Raw genomic sequence first — 21,102 nt, 5'->3', positions numbered from 1 at the left:
GCCGAGACTACCTTCAGAGCTTGGCCAAATGTGCAGCCGATTTTGGTACCGCATTTGGCCTTTTGCGCGTTTACAGTGAAATGAAGGCCGGTCTCGGCCGCGGCCGAACCCGGCCTTTTCACTTTCTGTATACACAGTCTCAGACATTCTAGTCCAAAGTGACTGTGTGGAACTGACAGGAGGCTTTACCCTTGATCTGCTAATAAACTTCATTAAAATCTTGAACAATGGTCGATGAGGACCATGTGTTTCGACTCTCCAATAGCTGCACACCAACCAATGACACACACATTGTATCATTTTCATAGCTGCTTTTTTTCTTTAACAGGAAATGCAGTTCGCTTAACTATTGCTTCCCCCCCCCCCTTTCAAGAATGGTACAATTTGATGATCTAATCCTGATAATTCTGTGAAATGATATTTCATCTCACAATTGGGCCAATCAGAGCAAGTGGTTCAAAGTATAATATTATAAGAAACTACAGATATTAATTAATCAAATCAAATCAACTAGTGTATGTTCAATCCTCACAAATATTTTGGTATACTAGGGCAAGTCTGAAAGAATGTATGCTGTAATGAATTATGACATTTATTGACCATTCTTTCGAAAGTTTTCCCTCAACAACAAGGCAAGTGCCAAATTGTGTCTCGCCCATTTGCGTACAAGAAATTGATATTTTTTATAACTCCCAGAAGTTAATTGACCTGCCTATGACCTTTGACCTTGTGGTGACCTTCAACACCCCAAGGGACATTTACCATCCAAGTTTGGTCACAAACGGACAAAGGGATCAAAAGTAATGAGCCATAATCGAAATGCGCCATAAAAACTTAACATTGGGCCCTATAAATTTGTTGACCCCTTTCTGTGACCTTTGACCTTGAGAAGACCTTTAACTCCCCATGGGATATCTACCGTCCAAGTTTGGTCACAAACGGACATAGGGATCAAAAGTTATGAGCCACAATCAAAACGCGCCCTAAAAACATAACATTGGGCCCTAAAAGTTTGTTGACCTCTGTCTGTGACCTTTGACCTTGTGACGACCTTCACCTCCCCAAGGGACATCTTCCATCCTAGTTTGGTCACAAACGGACAAAGGGATCAAGTTATGAGCCATAAATGAAATGCGCCCTAAAAACATAACATTGGGCCCTAAAAGTTTGTTGACCCCTGTCTGTGACCTTTGACCTTGTGGTAACCTTCAACTTCCCAAAAGATATCTACCATCACCCAAGTTTGATTGCCATTGTTGCAACATGTGCTGAGTTAGATGTGATAAGAGTCTTGCAAGTAAACTTTAACATATGACCTCAAATGACCTTTGACCTTATCATGTGACCTCTTACGACACCATAACATGAAGGTACCCCCAGTGCATCCATCACCCAAGTTTGATTGCCATTGTAGCAACACGTGTCGAGTTACGTGTGATAAGAGAGTCTTGCAAGTAAACTGTAACGTATGACCTCAAATGACCTTTGACCTTATCCTGTGACCTCCAACGGCACCATAACATGAAGGTACCCTCAGTGCATCTATGACCCACGTTAGGTTGTAATCCAAGCAACTTATGTGAAGTTATTTGTCAAAAGAGAGTCTTGCAGGTAAACTTTAACATAGAAAAGAGAGTCTTGCACATACTCTTTAACATATGACCTCAAATGACCTTTGACATCATCACATGACCTCCAACAACACCATAACATGAAGATACCCCTAGTGCTTCTATCACCCAAGTGTGGCTGCCATTGCTGTAACAGTTGCCAAGTTATGCATCATAAGAGAGTCTTGCAGGTAAACTTTAACATTTGTGACAGACGACGGACGGACGACGGCCGGACGCCATTTGGATCCCTTACTCTCGCCTTCACCTCCGGTGGGCGAGACAATAAAAGTAGTGCCAATGTTTGCCAATGACAAGTTATACCACTGAATGATTGTTTTATAGGAACTCAACCTAGCTAGTAGCATATAAAGGTGTTTGTGTATGTGTGTGTGTGTGTGTGTGGGGGGGGGGGGTCTTTAAAAAAAAATTAAAAAAATCAAGAGAGAAAGAATTTCCATGCCACAAACACATACCTTTGTGACTGCATCAGGGGACAAAGGCACTTTCTTCACAATGGCCACACCATAAGCATTTAGATAATCCAGCCATCTGTAAACAAATTTGACAAAGTAATCGCTTTTGTTGGTTCAACTTGTGCATATTGATTAAGGATATACCAGTATTGGTTTGCAAACAAGCTGTATCACTGCTTTGTATGAGCACTGAGGGCACTGGTCTATGGAAGTAGTTACTCATAAAGTTTTCACTTATCTTTTGACATATTACATCGTTAACATAGCAATGCAATTTCTGCTACTTCCCCCTCCCCATCTCACCCCCCCCCCAAAAAAAAAACCCCAAAAACAACCAACAATAACCTGTGTCTTGCCGCACCTCAAGATGAACATATGACAAACTTTGTTAGAGTAGCTTCAAGAGCTACTGGTTGTATAAACCACAGAATTTGTTTTGACATCTGTTCGAGCACTCACAGCCCATTTTAAAGATACTGTACTTTTATACAGGAGAAAGCATCTAAGACAACTCTGGTATACAATACAGGGGGTTGTTTCATCAATTTAGTCAGCGCTGACAAGTTGTGAGTCTCTGACAATTTCAGCAAAATCTGCAGATTTGATTGGCCGAGAAGCTCTGGTCACTGACTGTTACCATGGTGGTTGTCAGAGACTGACAACTTGTCAGGGCTGACAACTTTCATGAAACGGTCCCCAGGATGCAGCTGAGATTGCCATGACTACTTTTTTTTTCTTCTTTTTTTCTTTTTACCAAAGAGAAATTCACACAAAATATAAAACATGGACCAAGAAAGTAATCATTCTACTCCTGTTAGAAGACCAATGGAGATGTTCAAAGGGCAAAAAACAAAAAACAACAGCAAAAGACATCTTGGCACTGATACAGGTCTTGAAAAGCGGTCAAATCATTGCAACCCTCAAACTACAACTGTCAGGCAATGTTAAAATGGTGACATGACATTTGCTTCAGCAACAATTGCTCTGGTCTTGCTTTCTCCAAGGAATTTAGGATTAGGGTTTGGGTTGTGATAGGGTTGTAGGTTTAGTGTGATGTGAGGACTAGGATTAGGGTTAGGGTTATGTTTGTGGGTAGAGTTCATGTTGGGTTTAGTGTGCAGATATTTCATGGGAGCAATTGTCTCAGGAGCAAATATCATGGAACCATTAATACACTGTCCATCAAAACGTTTGCATGATTCACTGGCTTTTATACAGTAGGTCTACTGGATTAACTCTTTCTAGGCAAACTCGGTTTGAAGCACACAAAGGGTTAAGGTAGGCCTACTGTATATGCCAAATATTCCGTGAGGCTTTGATTTTGTGAATTTCACAAGTTGGGTGCAATTTGCGAATTGAAAAACATGCGCAAATATAAACTCTCAGGAATGTGACATGCATGCATAAATTCCTCTGTTCAATACTATACTCCACGATCACGAATTGAACCACTCGCGAAATTGTTGGAAAGTCCCAATTCGCAAAAAAAAAAAATTAGACTTGCTAAATAAATGGCATAGTAGTCTTGGCATCATGTGTTGTATCTCACACACACACACACACACACACACACACACACACACACCCGCACACACACATCAAGAAACGGTCCTCTACATTTGTACCAATGAGGGAAGAGTTTGGACATTTGTGACCCTGCACCACAAAACCAACAAAAAGTTGCCAGACATGGATGTTTAGCTAAGAGCAGATTCTGAAAGAGCGAACTTTAAGCCTTAGAATGATAAATAACTCAATTCAAATGGACTCTTCTAACCTATCTAAATATTAGAAACAAAGCACACATTCTGGAAATGTGTGTACTGGGAAAAGAGGCTCTGAAGTATAAGGTCTATTCAAGCACTTAATCATCTACCAAGCCGTGCTCCGTGCCATGAATGGGACAAAAAAAAAAGGATGTAAAACATCACAGTAACGACAATGAAGGGATTATCAGATTAAGCTGAAATTGACCATGCTCTATAAACACATTCTATCCATGACTAATACAAACTTTCAAAGCAGTAGCATCACCCTTTCAAAAGTTATTAGAGTTGAAAACGAAGAGTATGTAGAGAGTTTTTTTTTTAATGGAAAAAAAAAAAGGGACTCTAAGACACACCTAGTTACGCCATTCTACAAGAAAAGTGTTCTAGAAAAACTGCTAAAACTAATTTTCCCGTTTATTTTATCATCCCAACCTTAAATGTAGAAGAAGTTTTGCTCTTTCAGAAAATATGAAAAACTTAAGAATGACTAGTTTCACCTATTTTTAGTCCCCACACAAAATCAGTGAGTGCGACTTTTTGTTGGTTTTGCGATGCACGGTCACATTTCATCACTTTCACTTACTCAAAGAAGCAATCCTCTGACTCATTGATGTCTTCCCAATTGAAGGAGCCAATACTATGCTGCATTAGGCAAAGATGGAAATTTTGTTCAAAAGTAAAAGTCACAAACTTTGTAGTATGGTAGAATAAGAGACCATGGAATAATTTGGTATAGATGATTCTTTTGCTTGTTGTTACCACATGCTTATGTAAAAGTTATGTCATAAACTTCTTAGAATGGGAGAATAAGAGACCATGTAATAATTTGGTATAGATGATTCTTTTGCTTGTTGCTGCCACATCTTTTGGCTCATGTACCTGTAGGGCATTCTTTGTATGTTCTTACAATACAGGCATACTTTGTCGATTGCTGATATTTATAAATCTTAACTTGTTCTCCCTACTTTCTATGGCACTGACATGGAATCAGACAGGAGCAAAAAAAAAAAAAAAAAAAATGCATCCTTCAAATGCCATTATTATGGTGCTGGAATAACAAAGCACTGCAAACATTTTAAAAAAATCTCTTTTTCAGGTGGATCATCTTCAATGACTGCTGAACTGATAATTGCTTCTTTAAAGACAGCCAATCCCTTTTGCATGCAAATTTTTGAAAAATTGGTGAGAACACTTAGGTATTGAAGAAAACGTTATTTGGAAACCTCCTGTAAATTTTGAATTCAAGTGGATCTTTACTTGTTTAGTTAAATTGACCGTTTAGATTTGAATAATTTTTGTGAACTTCGCAAAAAGTACAAATCTAAATACTAGTCTAGTTTTACAGACCTGTATGATGCACTTAGTTGTACATGTAGTTCGTGTAAGTGGTGTGTTGTTATTTGCCATTGATAACAAAGTAAGAGAAGCTAGTGAATTCAAATGACCTCCAAACATGCACAAACTCACCTTATTTATTCAGTAACCTAAATACTTGCATCTGAGCGAGATTCAAGTCCAGTAGAAATGAAATTTTCACCATTTTGTCATTACTTCTCGGAATAATCTTGATCGCAGCTACTCGTTCAGCGATAACTGCGTTGCACAGGGGCAGACAGCGCAGCACGATGTACAAAACACACGGCAGCACAGCAGCGAGCACCGCGATTGATCTGAATGTAGCTATCTCACAGTGACCACAGCAAGTTCTTCTATGGTGTCTTTAAAAAGAAAATACCATTTCCACTTTGGCCGATTACAAGGAAAAAACAAATTTCAGCTTTTCAATGACACCATAGAAAAAGCCGCTGTGTCGCTACATTTAAACCAATTCGTAATTGTGCTTGTGCACCGAGCAGCAATTCCAGCAATAGCGATCAAGATTTTCCAACGATTTTCCGACACTTGTAAATGCTATAAGTGGACTTTGGAGACTCAGATGGAAGTATTTTAGGTTACTGAAAAACCAGGGTGAGTTTGTGGTTGTTTGGAGGTCGTTTGACAAACAGGTGCGAAAGTACACTAGCGCCGTGTACAACCACAGGTCACTGTGAGATAGCTACATTCAGATCAATCGCGGTGCTCGCTGCTGTGCTGCCGTGTGTTTCGTACATCGTGCTGCAGCTGTGCCTAGTACACAGTATACGATACGGTGAGCGTTTGGTGCATTATTTGCATTTTAACGGCTAACAACCTTCAAATATCACAGAAATGTTATAGATTTACAATAGTTTTGTCATTCTGGTGGAATATATCACGTTCTGTGCTATTTGGGAAGGAATGCAAAAGGGATGGGCTATCTTTAAGATATAAGTCCTGATCTAAACTTCATAGGAAATATATATAGCATGTATTAATAGAGCATTTTATCTTTTCCTCTGTTGTCGTGTTTTTTCTTTCTTTTCAGGATTACTGGTAGAAACCTATACACTGCAATAATCCACAGAACTACAGGTTGGTTAGCTTGGAAACTAGCATGATGGAAAACACTATTTTGTACACCCTCAGCTGAAGCATTTGGAATCTGGGAGCCTTTGAGATGTGACTCACGCCCAAGTACTTGACATCTCTCAGCCTTGCATTGCGCTCAAGATCCTCAGGCGAGTAGCTGTGCTGCTTTAACCACTCTACGGGCAGGACACACTCATGATCGTCTTCTTCATTGAACTGGATCACAATATATGTACCATCTGAATCAATGACAACATATAAACGAATAAAACATAGGCAGGGATAGAATAAATTCTACACAGGCATAGTAAACTGTATAGAGAAACATAGAATATGAATATACACAAGTTATATACAAGTGTATACATTTACACCATGAATGAAATATATATATATATATGTCATTTGAAATTAACCCAAAATATTCAAAGGAGACTGCTGTGTAAAGGGAAACTTTGCGTTTTACTTCTGTCTTTCCTTTGCGAATACATGCTAATAAACATCCATAGCATTGCTACGATTTCTGCGAACAGAAAACAGAGAAATAATTGATGCTGTTTATGGAATTTATCAAGTATATAAATTCTGCGTACTATGAATGGGTGCACTTGAGAGTCAGTGATGTACTTTACTCTACGTTACATCAATTGCATCAGGTGATTTACTGTTACAGAGCATCAATCGGGCAAAAGACTGCACAGATAAATGATTGCACAGATATTGTCCTTTGAGTGGTGTCCATAAGAAGTTTTGACATGATAGCTGTCATATGTCAATGAGTGGTGTAAAGGGTCAAACAGCAGAAATGACATCCTTGTCCGGGCAGTAACCTTTCTACACAACAATGACCTTCTGCACTGTCCTTCATACTATGCAGATAACATCTGTTTACATCCACATATTTGCAACCAAGAAACAATTTCACTTGTCATTACTTTCAGTTATATTAAAAGAGTGTGCCACATGTCTTTTTTTTTTATCTCACTTTACTTTCCTTTTCATGAAAATTTGTTTGTCTGTGCAGTATATATTAAAAAAACAATATCATCATTTTCATTTTTATTCTTTGCGTTACCTGAGAATCAGCTATACTGGATTGTTAAAATATGATATTAGAAGGGTAAGATTTCCCACTCAGGTCCTAAAAGGGCCAATAGGGTTGAAAGACTAATAATCATGATGTCAGAAAGGGGCTGGCAAGTTAATATCTTTCATGGCCATGAATCTCCATAAAAATTTCCTATTAGATGAATCTATGAGTTGACGAGTTACCCATCATGTTTTTCAAATTTTTATTTCAATTTATTTTAATGTTTCTCATAAATAGCACAGAAAAATAATAATTACACAATACAAAAACAATGCATAAGATATAAATTAGATCTGCCAAAAGGTACAAATTTGTCTCAGTATAAATACAAAGGTCTGTACACATCAAAGTTGAGCTTTGGTCATAATGCGAGAAATATGATGGGGCCTGTGTAAAAGCAAGCTTGTTCAGCCACAGGTCCCATGATAAGTCAGATTAGGGGAATAATGAACAGATATTTTTAGGCCATACTATTGTAGAGATACGCGCGGGGAGAGCATCACCCAATTGCACTATACTCAAACATAGGGAGACTTCAACTTTTGGTGTATAGTTCCAGTTGACATCAGCAGCTTTATTTCCATAACCACAGTTACATATTGACCAGATCACTGTTGAAGGTATTTCCAACTTCAAAGATGATACACTCGGACTGACTGATGATGAGCAGCAGCTCATCATCATTTTCAGACAGTTCTCTCCCCTACATACTGTAGGTCTGTCTTCGGCGAGATCTAAAATCCAACTCCTCTTCCCACACCCAAAAAGCTAACCTCAACAACTAAGGACAAAGGAACACAATTTCCCAAGTTAAACACAGACACAATTAAAAACCCATCCAAGGTGGCCAACTTAATTCCCTAACAAAACATTTTATAGTGCTATTAAGTTCCTTAGCTGTGGATACAGTGAAGGCACAATACACAAAGAGCTATACCCCCTTCCCTGTTATCTACCACAGGTAATCCTTCCATAGTCCCAATTCAATTGCCCACCAAAACAAAACCCAAACAAAGTGCAGCTCAATTAAAACTAACAACAATACCTGCACTTTAATTGCAATCTCCAGTTACCTGTACTGGTTTACATCTAATCAAAAATTCCAACAGTAAAATCTAACACTATATCATTCACAAAGTGTGAATTACTTCACTATAACTGGGAGAACTGATTAAAACAAAGAAAAAAAAAACCAAAGAAATGTTAAGAAAACACATGTGCAACCAAAGTCCAGGTAAAATAAATATGGGCTGAGTACAAGTACACTCTACTTTCAAGGTGACTTTTTTATGACCAAGCAAGATAAAATATGGGCCAGTGACCATAGCAACCTTTTGTACTGCCCATTATATATAACATATGTTTACATCTAAAGTATTTCAAACCACAAAGCAAATTTGATATGTCAATATTTACTATTAGCATGATATGTGTGCTAAACACTGTTTTTTATCTTCCTTACACTTTCATTGCATACAATTTGTGCTCTTTGATCTCTAACTCATGTCCTGAAAAGGGCCACTGGCTTTAAAAAGCCCTAAAAGGGTTGCTGTTTTTGTTCCTTTCATATTAACATTATCTGCACCAGTTAAAGGTAGGGAATCCCATTTGCATGCCTTAAATGAAGAGTTGTATACATACAGTGGTATGTTGAAGAGAGTATCATTTTAGAAACACCCATAAAATATTGAAAGTGGAAGGTAACATTTAGTACATTTTCATTGACCGTTAGATTTTGAATTGAATTTTTTTCAGGGCTCACCGTAAATTCCAGTACATTGCTAGGCTACCTTTGCAGACTCATGCACTGCATGTGTGTCCATCATGTATATTTTGTGAGGAAAGTTCATCAAAACTTACAAACATTTCTATATACATTCTTGCCACACACTCTTTATGCTATTACATCAGCTCTTATACTTTTAGATTTGTGTTTATAGATAAAAAAAAAATACAGAAGACTGCAACAAAAAGGCTCAAGTGTGGCTGACAAACAGAACTACTGAGTAGTTGAGTTTTGTGCATTATTCAAATTGTAGATAACTGTTGACTTCCAAATTTCTCAGCAGTGGCCTAAACAAGTCCCCTGAGGTTCATATTTAATGTTTTGCTGCATTTTGGGAGGTCTGTAAAAGGTATTCCCTACCTTTAAAGGGTGTGTACAGTTCTGGTCGAGGTGAGGATTTAGCTTTTAACGTTTTGCAGAATATTCAGAAACCACTACCGGTATATGAGATGTTAAAGAGCATGCAATTCTACGGGGTATCAAATGTTTATCTGATGAAAATCGGTTTTGAAATGGCTGAGATATCAAAAAACAAGGTGAAACAAAGAGATCCTAATAAAAGGCGTGGCCTGTCACCTTTTATTATTGTCACTTTTTTTGATATCTCAGCCATTTGAAAACCAATTTTCATCAAATAAACGTTGAATCCTTCTTAAAATTACATTTTCTTTCATATGTCATGAGAGATTTCTCATTATCTCACTTAGGAATGTTCAAAACATGAATCCCCACCTCAACCAGTACTGTACAGTCCCTGTAATAGTTCTCATAGACCCCGGTTACAGTGAGTGAAAAGGCCTTTGGCCTTTTGCGCATTTACGCTGAAATGAAGGCCGGGCTCTGCCACTTTTGCGCGTTTACACTGAAATGAAGGCCGGGCTTTTGAGGTGGTCTTGGCCGCGGCCGAGCCGCGGCTGAGCCCGGCCTTTTCTCACTGTAAACGGAAACTGGGCCAAATGTGGTAACAATATAGTCTGGCTTCCAGACCCTCTGCCCGTACTATTTCGCTATTCAAGATATTAACCCCCTCAATGTCAAAAACTAGTAGAGCTTAAGGTGGTTTTGTCGGGCAAAGGATTTTTCCTTCGGCAAAGGCCTTTGCTGAACGGCGTCTTCGTTGCCACGGAATCCAGTTGGCAAAGGGTCTAAAAACCAGACTATACCAAATTGCGTTTGTTTACAAGCAGAGCGCCACTACGACAAATATTGAAAGGTTTGAATTAAAAGCCCGTGCCGAGCCCCGCACTGTAAACAGACAGAACTGCGGGGCTCGGCCGCGGCTCGGCCCAGCCCCCACTGTAAACGGGGTCTTAAATGACCACAAACATATCTGGGCATTAGTAAGTGGGCTCAGAGTTAGCTCATGTACATATTACTACATATCACTTTTCTTTTTCGTTTCTTTTTTTTATCAGCTGGTTAAGCACTTCACTGGTTTTGGAACCAACTGAATGCATAAGCTTGAATGGTGTAGCAATTTATGGAATTCATCAATCATGTTCGAACATAGAGGAAATTTGCAGGGACCAGGTGACCAGAATGGTCCCTCAATCAACACATGGGAATGCATCCATTTTGTTAATTCTCATTGAATGTATTCTTTTCCTACTAATGCAGGTACTGCCAAATACCAGGTTTGCTGTCAGGTGGATGTTTGGACAAGCACCATTTATAAGGATTACATGAATAATCATTATATCACAGATGCTTATCTCAGAGAAGCTATCATGGCAAACACCAGGCAATGTTGCAACTGCATATCACACTTTGTGAATATAGTATTTTTCAATGAGTTCACTGACCTTTTGTCCGACTTCATCAATATTCAAACATGACAAGTATCTATAGGCCCATGATGCACTTGTGGTGTGAGTTTTGTGGCCATGGCACATCTGTAGTGTGTCAGTAATCAAGAGTTGTATAAGCCAGTTTACAGTTCCACTTTGCGCATGAGCAGAAAAAGGTCATTTGTACAATCAGGCGTGTTTGTCTTTGAATTCACTGAGATAAGCATCCCTGATGTAACGATTATTCATGTTACCCTTTTAAATGGTGCTCACTAGCAAATCCACCTAACAGCAAGCCTGGTATTTAGCAATGTTGGTAGAAAGACTTTGTTTATGCATTCAGCACGAAACTACACTATGAAATGAACGCCTGCCGAAGTGTCAATTGACAGACCATTCTTGTGCAAGTTCATTCTTTGTGGGCATACTTATGCATCATGCTGCTTTGAAAACGAGTGAAGTGCCTAACCAATTGAGAAAATAGAAAGGTCATTTGTACCAATGTGCCCATGAGCTAACTGTGAACTGGCTTATTGATTGATGGGTGCCTTAAGAGATGTTTTCAAGGCAGATTAGATGCATCTTGGTGCTGGCTATTTGCCCAGCCCATTTACATTGCCACCAATTGCCACTGCTCTACACACTTTTCTGTGGCATTGCTTTCATGCGATAGTGATGAAGGGTACAGTGTGACTATCATTCTCCTGCCACTGAGCGGTCAAGGAGTACAATTTTCAGTTGTCCAGTGGAAACACAAGTAATGCAATGCAAAAATCCTTCCATATCATGTTTACCAGTAGTAAAAATGCCTTTGGCCATTTTCACACCAGTTGAGAAATTACAATTACAATCATAATTACGGTTAGAATTATTGCGCGAAAAAAATGACTAAGGAAGGCTTTGCGGATTCTGCGATTTTGAGTTTAAGTGCAAGGGGAGGCTGGGCTTCTTCCCGAGTTCCCATTAATCACTTTTGAGCAGTAAATAGCACTCCCTTTGACTAGCTGCAGTGTGAGGATTCACGGGGTGCAGTTTTTCTGCAGAAGTGATTGAAAGGTCATCACAAGTTCCACCCCCTAAAGCACGATTTGGAGGTCAATCCACTCACACACCCGTTTCATTTCATAATTTTGAAAAATTGTGATTGAAAAACACCTCCTTATCGTCATTTGCATCACTATTGGAATTAAGATCAAAACCAGCCTTAGTCATATTTGACAGACCATGAAGGAAATATCTTTTATCCCAAATGTAGCTATTACAAGTGTACTACACTTTTTTTTTAAAACATTACCTTGTTCCAGACTTGCAGATTGTATGGTTAGTTGGTGGGGATAGTCTAATATCGTCACAGTCTTTTGACCTGTAAATGGCTGAATGCATTTCTCACAGTGGCAGTTGTATCGCAGCCATGATGTATTGAACCTGTTGTAAGAAAGATTAATGTGATAATCCTTGCAGTACAATTAGAAATACTATAGCTACTACTACCACAACAAACAGTCCTGTATAAGCTGTTATTTCTTAGTATATTTTCGTGAATGAAGTCACAGACATTTTAGCGAGATGTTGTTTTTGCAAATTGATGGCACCGAAACTCTACAAATTCATAACTTTTAAATTGATTGCCCGATTTCCCTTAAACTTCACTGATGTGTTCTGCCAAAATTGCTGCTTTCTCTTAAAGATAATATAAAGTTTTGGTATTACCTCAAAAGTTTCCCTAAATTTCCTTGTCTTAGTTTGTGTTTCAGGTTAAAGTACTTTTCATATAACTAACACTGTGAGACTTACATGCCCCAAAGTGCTCTCATGTCTTAGTAATCATGCAATAATGGTTTCGTACCAGAGCCGCCGCCGTACGGCGGCGAGGTAGCACACGTATTGTACGAAACCATTATTGCATGATAACTGCGACCAGCAGCGTGCAGCCCCATACGCATACTGAGTAGCTAACTGCGACCAGCAGCCCCATACGCATAGCTAAATGGGGCTTCGCATTGTAGCTTACAGGATCATGACAGATATAGTATCGCGGGTAAATATCAACTTAAAATCCAAAAAATTCTTCAATTTGAAGACTTATCAATTAAGTTGAAGTCTTGAAAACAGGCTTCGAGCAACGTTTGGTTCTGCTAATAGTCCCTTTCTGTTCGAATTGATGACTGAATGTGACTCGGTCGAGAGGACCTTGGGAGAGCTACACTGAATTGACGGTCAGCGCATGCGCACACAAACATCTTATCCGTTCGTGGATTTGAAATTTGTTCGCATGTGATGTGTGCGTATGCGCTGGCCGTAGTAATCAGTGTATGTAGCTCTCCCAAGGTCCTCTCGACAGAGTCACATTCAGTCATCAATTCGAACAGAAAGGGACTATTGGCAGAACCAAACGTTGCCCGAATCCTGTTTTCAAGACTTCAACTTAATTGGTAAGTCTTCAAATTGAAGAATTTTTTGGATTTTAAGTTGATATTTACCCGCGATACTAAATCTGTCATGATCCTGAATGCTACAATGCGAAGCCCCATTACGCTATGCGTATGGGGCTGCTGGTCGCAGTTAATTGCATGATTACTAAGAAATGAGAGCACTTTGGGGCGAGTAAGTCTCACAGTGTTAGTTATTTGAAAGGTACTTTAACCTGAAACACGGAAATTCAGGGAAACTTTTGAGGTACCAAAACTTTTTATTATCTTTAATCCATGTTATGTTTATATTTGGGTTTTGGTTTCCTACATCATCATCAGAGGAGTATGGACTGAATTTAGCTGCAATATGATTGTGTCAGCCTGTTATCTCCGGCTGATGGCGCCATCAATCCAATGTAGTTCCATTATCATGTATGAACCTCATTTCACTACTTCTGTAAACTCCACTGCATTAAATTGTATTTGGTGAAATAAAATTACTCTTTTCATGATGATACAATCTCTTTCCTATTGTTACACCTACTTGAAAATCAATTGCATCTCTACTTATCACTTTATTATTCACGTCGAACAACAAGGCATGCTGTTGTGCAACTACATCACAGTTAGTTCTCAAAAAAAAAAAAAAACAAGAGACCCACGGGTCTAGCGCTCACCTGAGTATCGCAAGTTCACCTTACACGCAGTCACTAATCTAAATTATTCACAACTCTACCAAAATTTGACCAGGCATTCTCAAGTAGAAGATGAAAATGTACAATAAGGGCCCAAATTTGTTAAGATTCCTTAATTATTGGGGATTGGGGCCCCCTGGGGCCCTCTGGGTGGGGCATGGTGCCCATTTTGATAAATTTAGATCCTGACTCCCTAGGGATGCTACCTGCCAAGTTTGACGAAAATCCATCATGAGGTTTTCAGGAAGAAGATAAAAATGTACAATTCAGGCCCCCATTTGGACCTTCCCAACCACCCCCCCCCCCACCCCTGCCCCAAGAGGGACACCCCTGGATCTCCTATGAACAAACTCAAAACTACAGTCATTAATGTACTCACTCATAGTATTATCTTAGCTCTATAACTTCTGATTCTAGAGAAGATTTTTAAAGATTCCTTCATTTTGGGGGTTTGGCCCCTCCCCCCCTGGGGGCCCCCTGGGTGGGGCATGGTGCCCATTTTAACAAATTGAGATCCTAACCCCTTAGGGATGCTACCTGCCAAGTTTGGTGAAAATGGGTCATGGGGTTCTAAAAAAGATAAAAATGTACAATTTAGGCCCCATTAGGACCCCTCCTCACCCCCCTCCCCTGGGTCCCAAGGGGGGCACCCCTGATTCTGCCATGAACAAACTTGAAACTACAGTCATCAATGTACTAACTCATAGTATTAACTTAGCTCTATCACTTCTGGTTCTAGAGAAGAAGATTTTTACAGATTCCTTAATTTTGGGGGGGTTTGGGCCCCCCTGGGGGCCCCCTGGGTGGGGCATGGTGCCCATTTTAACAAATTGAGTTCCTAACCCCCTAGGGATGCTACCTGCCAAGTTTGATGAAAATCGGTCCTGGGGTTTTCAAGAAGAAGATGAAAATGTAAAAAGTTTACGCACGACCGACGACGCACGACGCACGACGGACGCCGGACAAAGGGCGATCGCAATAGCTCACTTGAACCTTTGGCTCAGGTGAGCTAAAAAAATCCAAAAAGATATAGAAGTGAAGAGCTAGAAGGCATATACACATGCACATACTACACAGACCTACATTGTCAATAGAGTCTAATTCAAATGAAGCTTGGCGCCCAGTTTCTAAATACTAGCATATGATTTCATGTTTTATCTAATACATTCTGTTCATTCATTCGTAAAATTCTTCTTCAAAATGCAAGGTGAAGGACTTCATTTTCTTCATTTGCATTTATGAATTTCTATCACAAGGACTCTGGACCAAATGGAAAGAAGTGAACTCTTTAACGCTCAATAGCATGGTGGATTACATGTACGTCACCCTGTACTGTAATAGATTACTCCAGTGCAAACCAGTGCTGCACTGCACTCTACAGTACCTACCTACTGCTGCAGCCATCCTGCCATCCCACTTTGAGAATCTTGCCATCATTGTCCGTATCCAGGGACGCAACTAAGCCGAGTCTTTTGCCTCTGTTCCTCTCGTCAAGGTTCTGTGATTCAAAGAGAACATAAATACATCATATAACAAGAGTATGAAGTTGCAATTTATGTCGTTACTCTTTAAATCTATATACATGGTTCAGGCAAACTCCACTGCAGCAAGATATTTGGGACAGCAAGCAGTTTCTTATTTTCATTAAATCTGGTTGAAATAGATGTGTATATGGTTGGTTCATTAACTGCACAAACATAGGACTACCCATAATTGAGACACAATAAGCCCCACTTGCCGAAGAGAAAGGCTAAAATAGGCCTTCAGCGCAACTTTCTTTACCCGCACTTCTACGCCCTCTTGTACTAGACACACACACTTTTTAAATGATATTTTTTGTTGGAATTCTGTTTGATTTCATCATCATTTTCATAATGAAACGATACTAACATTCAACATAATCAACATAAACTGAAAAAAAAATCTTCTGAATCATACAAGATATACAAATGAAATAACAGCATGACATGCAAGCCTGCTTAATGAGATGAAAGGATAGCATGGCATGAGAGCCTCACTAAACTAAATCTCGAAATTCTTTTTTTATTACATCAAAATCATAACCCATGTCCCTAAATCCATCCTAACCAACAATCCCCCACCCCTTCACTCTACCTACCTAAAACTCATCCCTGTCCACACCTATCACACGCATACACACACACACACACACAAACATATACATTTTTCCCTCTCTCTCTCTCTCTCACACACACACATACAATATGTACACCTACATATCCAAAATAATCATACACAAACTATGCATAGTACAGTGTATGTACAATCTGAATATCCTTTTTATTCCTTATAAATATCCCCTCATGCACACACATACATACACACACACATACACACACAATGCCTCAGGCAACACTTAGTGACAGAGGCACAAAAAGAGCTTTGAATTTTCAAAAAGTCAGTAGTTTTCAGAAAGACTTAAGTAATGCCAAATTTAAGAGGTAGTATAATGCATACTGTAAAAGAGGAAATTTTTGCAGTGTTGAAATTTTCACACATATTCTGCAACCAGAAATTAGCGCGAAAATAAATGCATGCAAATATTTTTGCTTGCCATATGTTCCAGTCGTTGATATCTTGATTCAGTGGAATTTAAACATGCAAAACTTTTCTTACCCAGCTGAGCGCGAAAATATCCACTTTTACAGGACACATGAAGAACAATTCAGAAACATACAATTGTACACACCCCTTCATGACTACATTCTTTCTAAGCTTGCAAATTGAGGTTTTAAGATACGTTGTTATACTTTGCTGTACTTGGCAAATGATATATTATTACTGTAAAAGTGGTTTCTTTCGCGCACAGATACTTTCGCTGTTTCCATCGGTGCCGACTTTTTCGCGTGTGTTTAAATTCGCGGTTTTATTTTGCACATGAAAACCCAAACTATAATCAAATTATTTTTTTTATTTATCAAATAGAAATTAGAATTAAATGCAGGCTTACCTGAAATCCTGTCTCTCGAGTACTTTATAACAACATGCTTGTACAGTTGTAATATCCATGTATCGCTGTGTATGTGTTGACCATCAATACACTCAATGCGCGTAATCTTCGTGTGTGCATGTACGCAATAGCGTTGTAACAAGCAGCGAGTTCAAAACATTTCCTTGCGTGGTTAATTTCGCATGATGTAAAATTCGCGGTTCAACCTCAAAGCACGAATATAAAACCACCGCGAAAGAAACCACTTTTACAGTATACTACAAGCTGAAAATTTAGTCAAAGTAATACCATCAATTCATACACCAGACAGACATATGGAGGTCAATGACATGTCAAATGCTCTCTCATAATATGACCTTGGAAGCTCAAGTCAGCTTACACCATGTGACAAACAAAGGCTTGGTCTGGGTCGGGACTATATGCAAACACACCACTCCCAATGTAGCCAATCCACGACTGGCCTAGTAAAGTACTAGTATATCCATACCAAACAGCATACACATTAGTATTTACACCTATCCCAAGATTATGTTTGACTTCTACCAAGATTATGTTTGACTTCTACCAAGGAAATTTCATTACCATAGTGACTGTGTCACTTGAAGCAAAAACAAACATATATACATAATATATCTAGGCAAAAGTGCACATTCCTCCAAGGTTACACATTGTAAATTAATTCAAATTCATCAATTCAAGTGAACTACGAATATGGGGAGTTGCTGTAGTATAAGCAGTATGACAGTGCATGCTTCTAGTATGTTCTCCATACCTTGGTATCATACACACACACACACACACACACACACAGACAAATATGTACAGCGCACTCCTGTTATAACTAACATGTTTACAACAAAATTCTCGTTATGATGAAGTAAAAATTCAGGTCTCAAAATTGCCATCTACATATCTTTACACTTTGTACTGTTCAGCTATAAAAACTAGAACTATCACTCAATGTGATTAATACCCCCCACCTAATACCGAGGGAGTCACTTTTAGTAGCTCAACCAGCAATTACTTTAGATGCTTTTTACGAAAAAAAAAAAAAAAAAGTTACCATGGCATTGTTCATCATTGAATGTATATTTTGCTGATAGTCACACATGTGCCATATCTCAAGTCAAGTGCTCAAAACCTGAGGGAGCAAGATAAGAAAATCAGCAATTTCTATGATTTTCATTAAAAATGCTGTTACCATGGCAACAGAATGTTTGACATTTAACAAAAAATGAAGTTTGCACAACTATATATCATAGCCATCACATGTGCCGAATTTCAAGACAAATGTTCAAAAGCTGAGGAAATTAGCTGAATTGACGTTATTGCATGATTTTCATTCAAAATATGCTGTTACAATGGCAACATATTTTTCAACAATGATGAAAGATAGATTTTGCACATATAGTGGTCACATGTGCCAAATTTGAAGCCAAATGCCAAAAAAACTGAGAGAGTTAGCTGAACCAAAATGTTTATATCATTTTCATTCAAAATATACTGTTACCATAGCAACATATTGTTCAACAATGACGAAAGATAAAGTTTGCACTTCTTTATAATCTAGCGGTCACATGTGTCAAATTTCAAGCTAAATGCTCCAAAACTGAGGGGGTTAACTGAATCCACAGTAATATGGGATTATTTTCAATCGCAATATACTGTTACCATGGGAACGCATGGTTCAACAATGACAAAAGAATAAGTTTGCACATCTATGTACTATAGCAGTCACATATATGCCAAATTTCAAGCCAAATGCTCAAAGTCTGAGGGAGTTAACTGAATCCACAGTATTTTTGTATGATTTTCATTCAAAATATGCTTTTTCCATGGCAACACATTGTTCAACTACCATTGTATGACGAAAGATTAAGTTTGCACATCTATGTACGATAGGGGTCACATGTGCCCAAATTCAATATTTGTATATTCTTTTTAGTGAAAAATGCTGTTACCATAGCAATGCATTGTTCAACATTGACAGAAGATGTGTTCTACAAATCTACATACTCTATTGGTCATATATATGTGCTAAAATTCAAGTAAATACTAAAAAAAACTCAGGGAGTTAGGCCAATTCACATATTTTTATATGATTGGTATAAAAAACTGCTGCTGCCATGGCAACAGATTTATTCCCCCAAAAAAAGGTGTCTTGCACAACTACACATTACGTGTACAATGATCGTATATCCCAAATTTCAACTGAATTGCTATAAAAGTTTGATCCACAACATTTTGTAATTTTTTTATTTATTTGCCGTTGCCTGTATTATGCAATGCTAACGAACAAGGCAAGTGCCATAATGTGTCTCGCCCATTCGCGTACAAAAAAAAGGAAAAGTAGAAATTACGCGGTGCGTAATATATGTCCCCGCCGGAAGTAGCATTTTGTAGCAAAATGTACAATATAGGTAAAAAATCAAGGTCAAAGGTCAAAGAAGTCAAAGGTCAAAATTCTGTGTAGAAGTTTTGAAGCGCTCACCTAGTGCCATCACATAAAGCAAACGGAATCGAAATCGGGTTAGAAATGGCGAAGGAGTAGCATTTTGTAGCAAAATGTACAACAAAATGTAGGTCAAAAATTAAGGTCAAAGGTCAAAGAAGTCAAAGGTCAAAATTCTGTGTAGAAGTTTTAAAGCCCTCACCTAGTGCCATCACATAAATCAAACAAAATCGAAATCGGGTAAGAAATGGCGAAGGAGTAGCATTTTGTAGCCAATGTACAATATGGGTCAAAAATCAAGGTCAAAGGTCAAAGAAGTCAAAGGTCAAAATTCTGTGTAGAAGTTTTGAAGCCCTCACCTAGTGCCATCACATAAAGCAAACGGAATCGAAATTGGGTTAGAAATGGCGAAGGAGTAGCATTTTGTAGCCAATGTACAATATAGGTCAAAAATCAAGGTCAAAGGTTAAAGAAGTCAAAGGTCAAAATTCTGTGTAGAAGTTTTAAAGCCCTCACCTAGTGCTATCACATAAAGCAAACGGAATCGAAATCGGGTAAGAAATGGCGAAGGAGTAGCATTTTGTAGCAAAATGCACAATATAGGTCAAAAATCAAGGTTAAAGGTTTAAGAAGTCAAAGGTCAAAATTCTGTGTAGAAGTTTTGAAGCCCTCACCTAGTGCCATCACATAAAGCAAACGGAATCGAAATCAGGTTAGAAATGGCGAAGGAGTAGCATTTTGTAGCAATATGTACAATATAGGTCAAAAATCAAGGTCAAAGGTCAAAGAAGTCAAAGGTCAAAATTCTGTGTAGAAGTTTTGAAGCCCTCACCTAGTGCCATCACATAAAGCAAACGGAATCGAAATCGGGTTAGAAATGGCGAAGGAGTAGCATTTTGTAGCAAAATGTACAATATAGGTCAAAGGTCACAACTGAAATTCTGTGTAGAAGTTTCAAAGTTCCCATGTAGTGCTATCATATAAAGCAAACAGAATCAAAATTGGCTCATTAATGACAGAGAAGTAGCAAATTGAACATTTTGATCACACACGGACGCACGGACGCACGGACGCACGGACGGACGGACGGACACACAGACACACACGCACGTACGGAGCCCGTTTCATAGTCCCCTGCTCGAACTCGTTCGGCGGGGAAATAATCGGCATGGGTGAATTTCATTTTACGGCGATGTATACAAAATGTGTCATATTGTTTTGAACTCCTAAAAATGACCAACATCAACATTTCTGCTGACACTGTGCTGCTTTTCTCCTAAATATTCTACCGTCGGATTATGATGACAAGTGACAAACGTTGTTTATACAAGACTAGAAATGTGATTGATACCTTGGTTGATTGTTGAAGTCAGACGTTTGTAGTGAGTATAAAATTTAATAAGAATTATCTGCTGGGTGTCGAAATCTGAGTCCTGTTGAAAACTGGTGCACTAACGGTATATTTGGCGAAACACAAGAGGTCTCAAACATTTGATCCAGTCAATCCAAAATTTTTATCCCTACCTCGCACATATGTCCTTTGACATGAACAAAATAAAACATAATTCCATCAACCACATCCTCTCTTCAGTTAGTCTTGACCTTAG

The 21,102-nt window shown here is 38.7% G+C and overlaps 1 protein-coding gene across 1 annotated transcript in view; it reads right to left on the bottom strand.

The window, feature by feature from the left end:
- Positions 1-21,102, bottom strand: part of LOC140234683 (probable gamma-butyrobetaine dioxygenase) — a 116,993-nt gene that overhangs the window by 80,997 nt on the left and 14,894 nt on the right. The window contains exons 3-7 of the mRNA XM_072314721.1: positions 15,461-15,570; positions 12,261-12,391; positions 6,403-6,542; positions 4,439-4,497; positions 2,087-2,162 (exon numbers count right to left, since the gene is read on the bottom strand). Of these exons, the coding sequence (XP_072170822.1) occupies positions 2,087-2,162; positions 4,439-4,497; positions 6,403-6,542; positions 12,261-12,391; positions 15,461-15,570 (516 nt within the window). The remainder of the gene's footprint in view (positions 1-2,086; positions 2,163-4,438; positions 4,498-6,402; positions 6,543-12,260; positions 12,392-15,460; positions 15,571-21,102) is intronic.

The sequence above is a fragment of the Diadema setosum genome, chromosome 1 (assembly GCF_964275005.1).
Source record: "Diadema setosum chromosome 1, eeDiaSeto1, whole genome shotgun sequence".
NCBI classification, from domain to species: domain Eukaryota; kingdom Metazoa; phylum Echinodermata; class Echinoidea; order Diadematoida; family Diadematidae; genus Diadema; species Diadema setosum.
The sequence above is the reverse complement of the archived record's forward strand: the minus strand, read 5'-3'. Positions and strand labels throughout refer to the sequence as shown.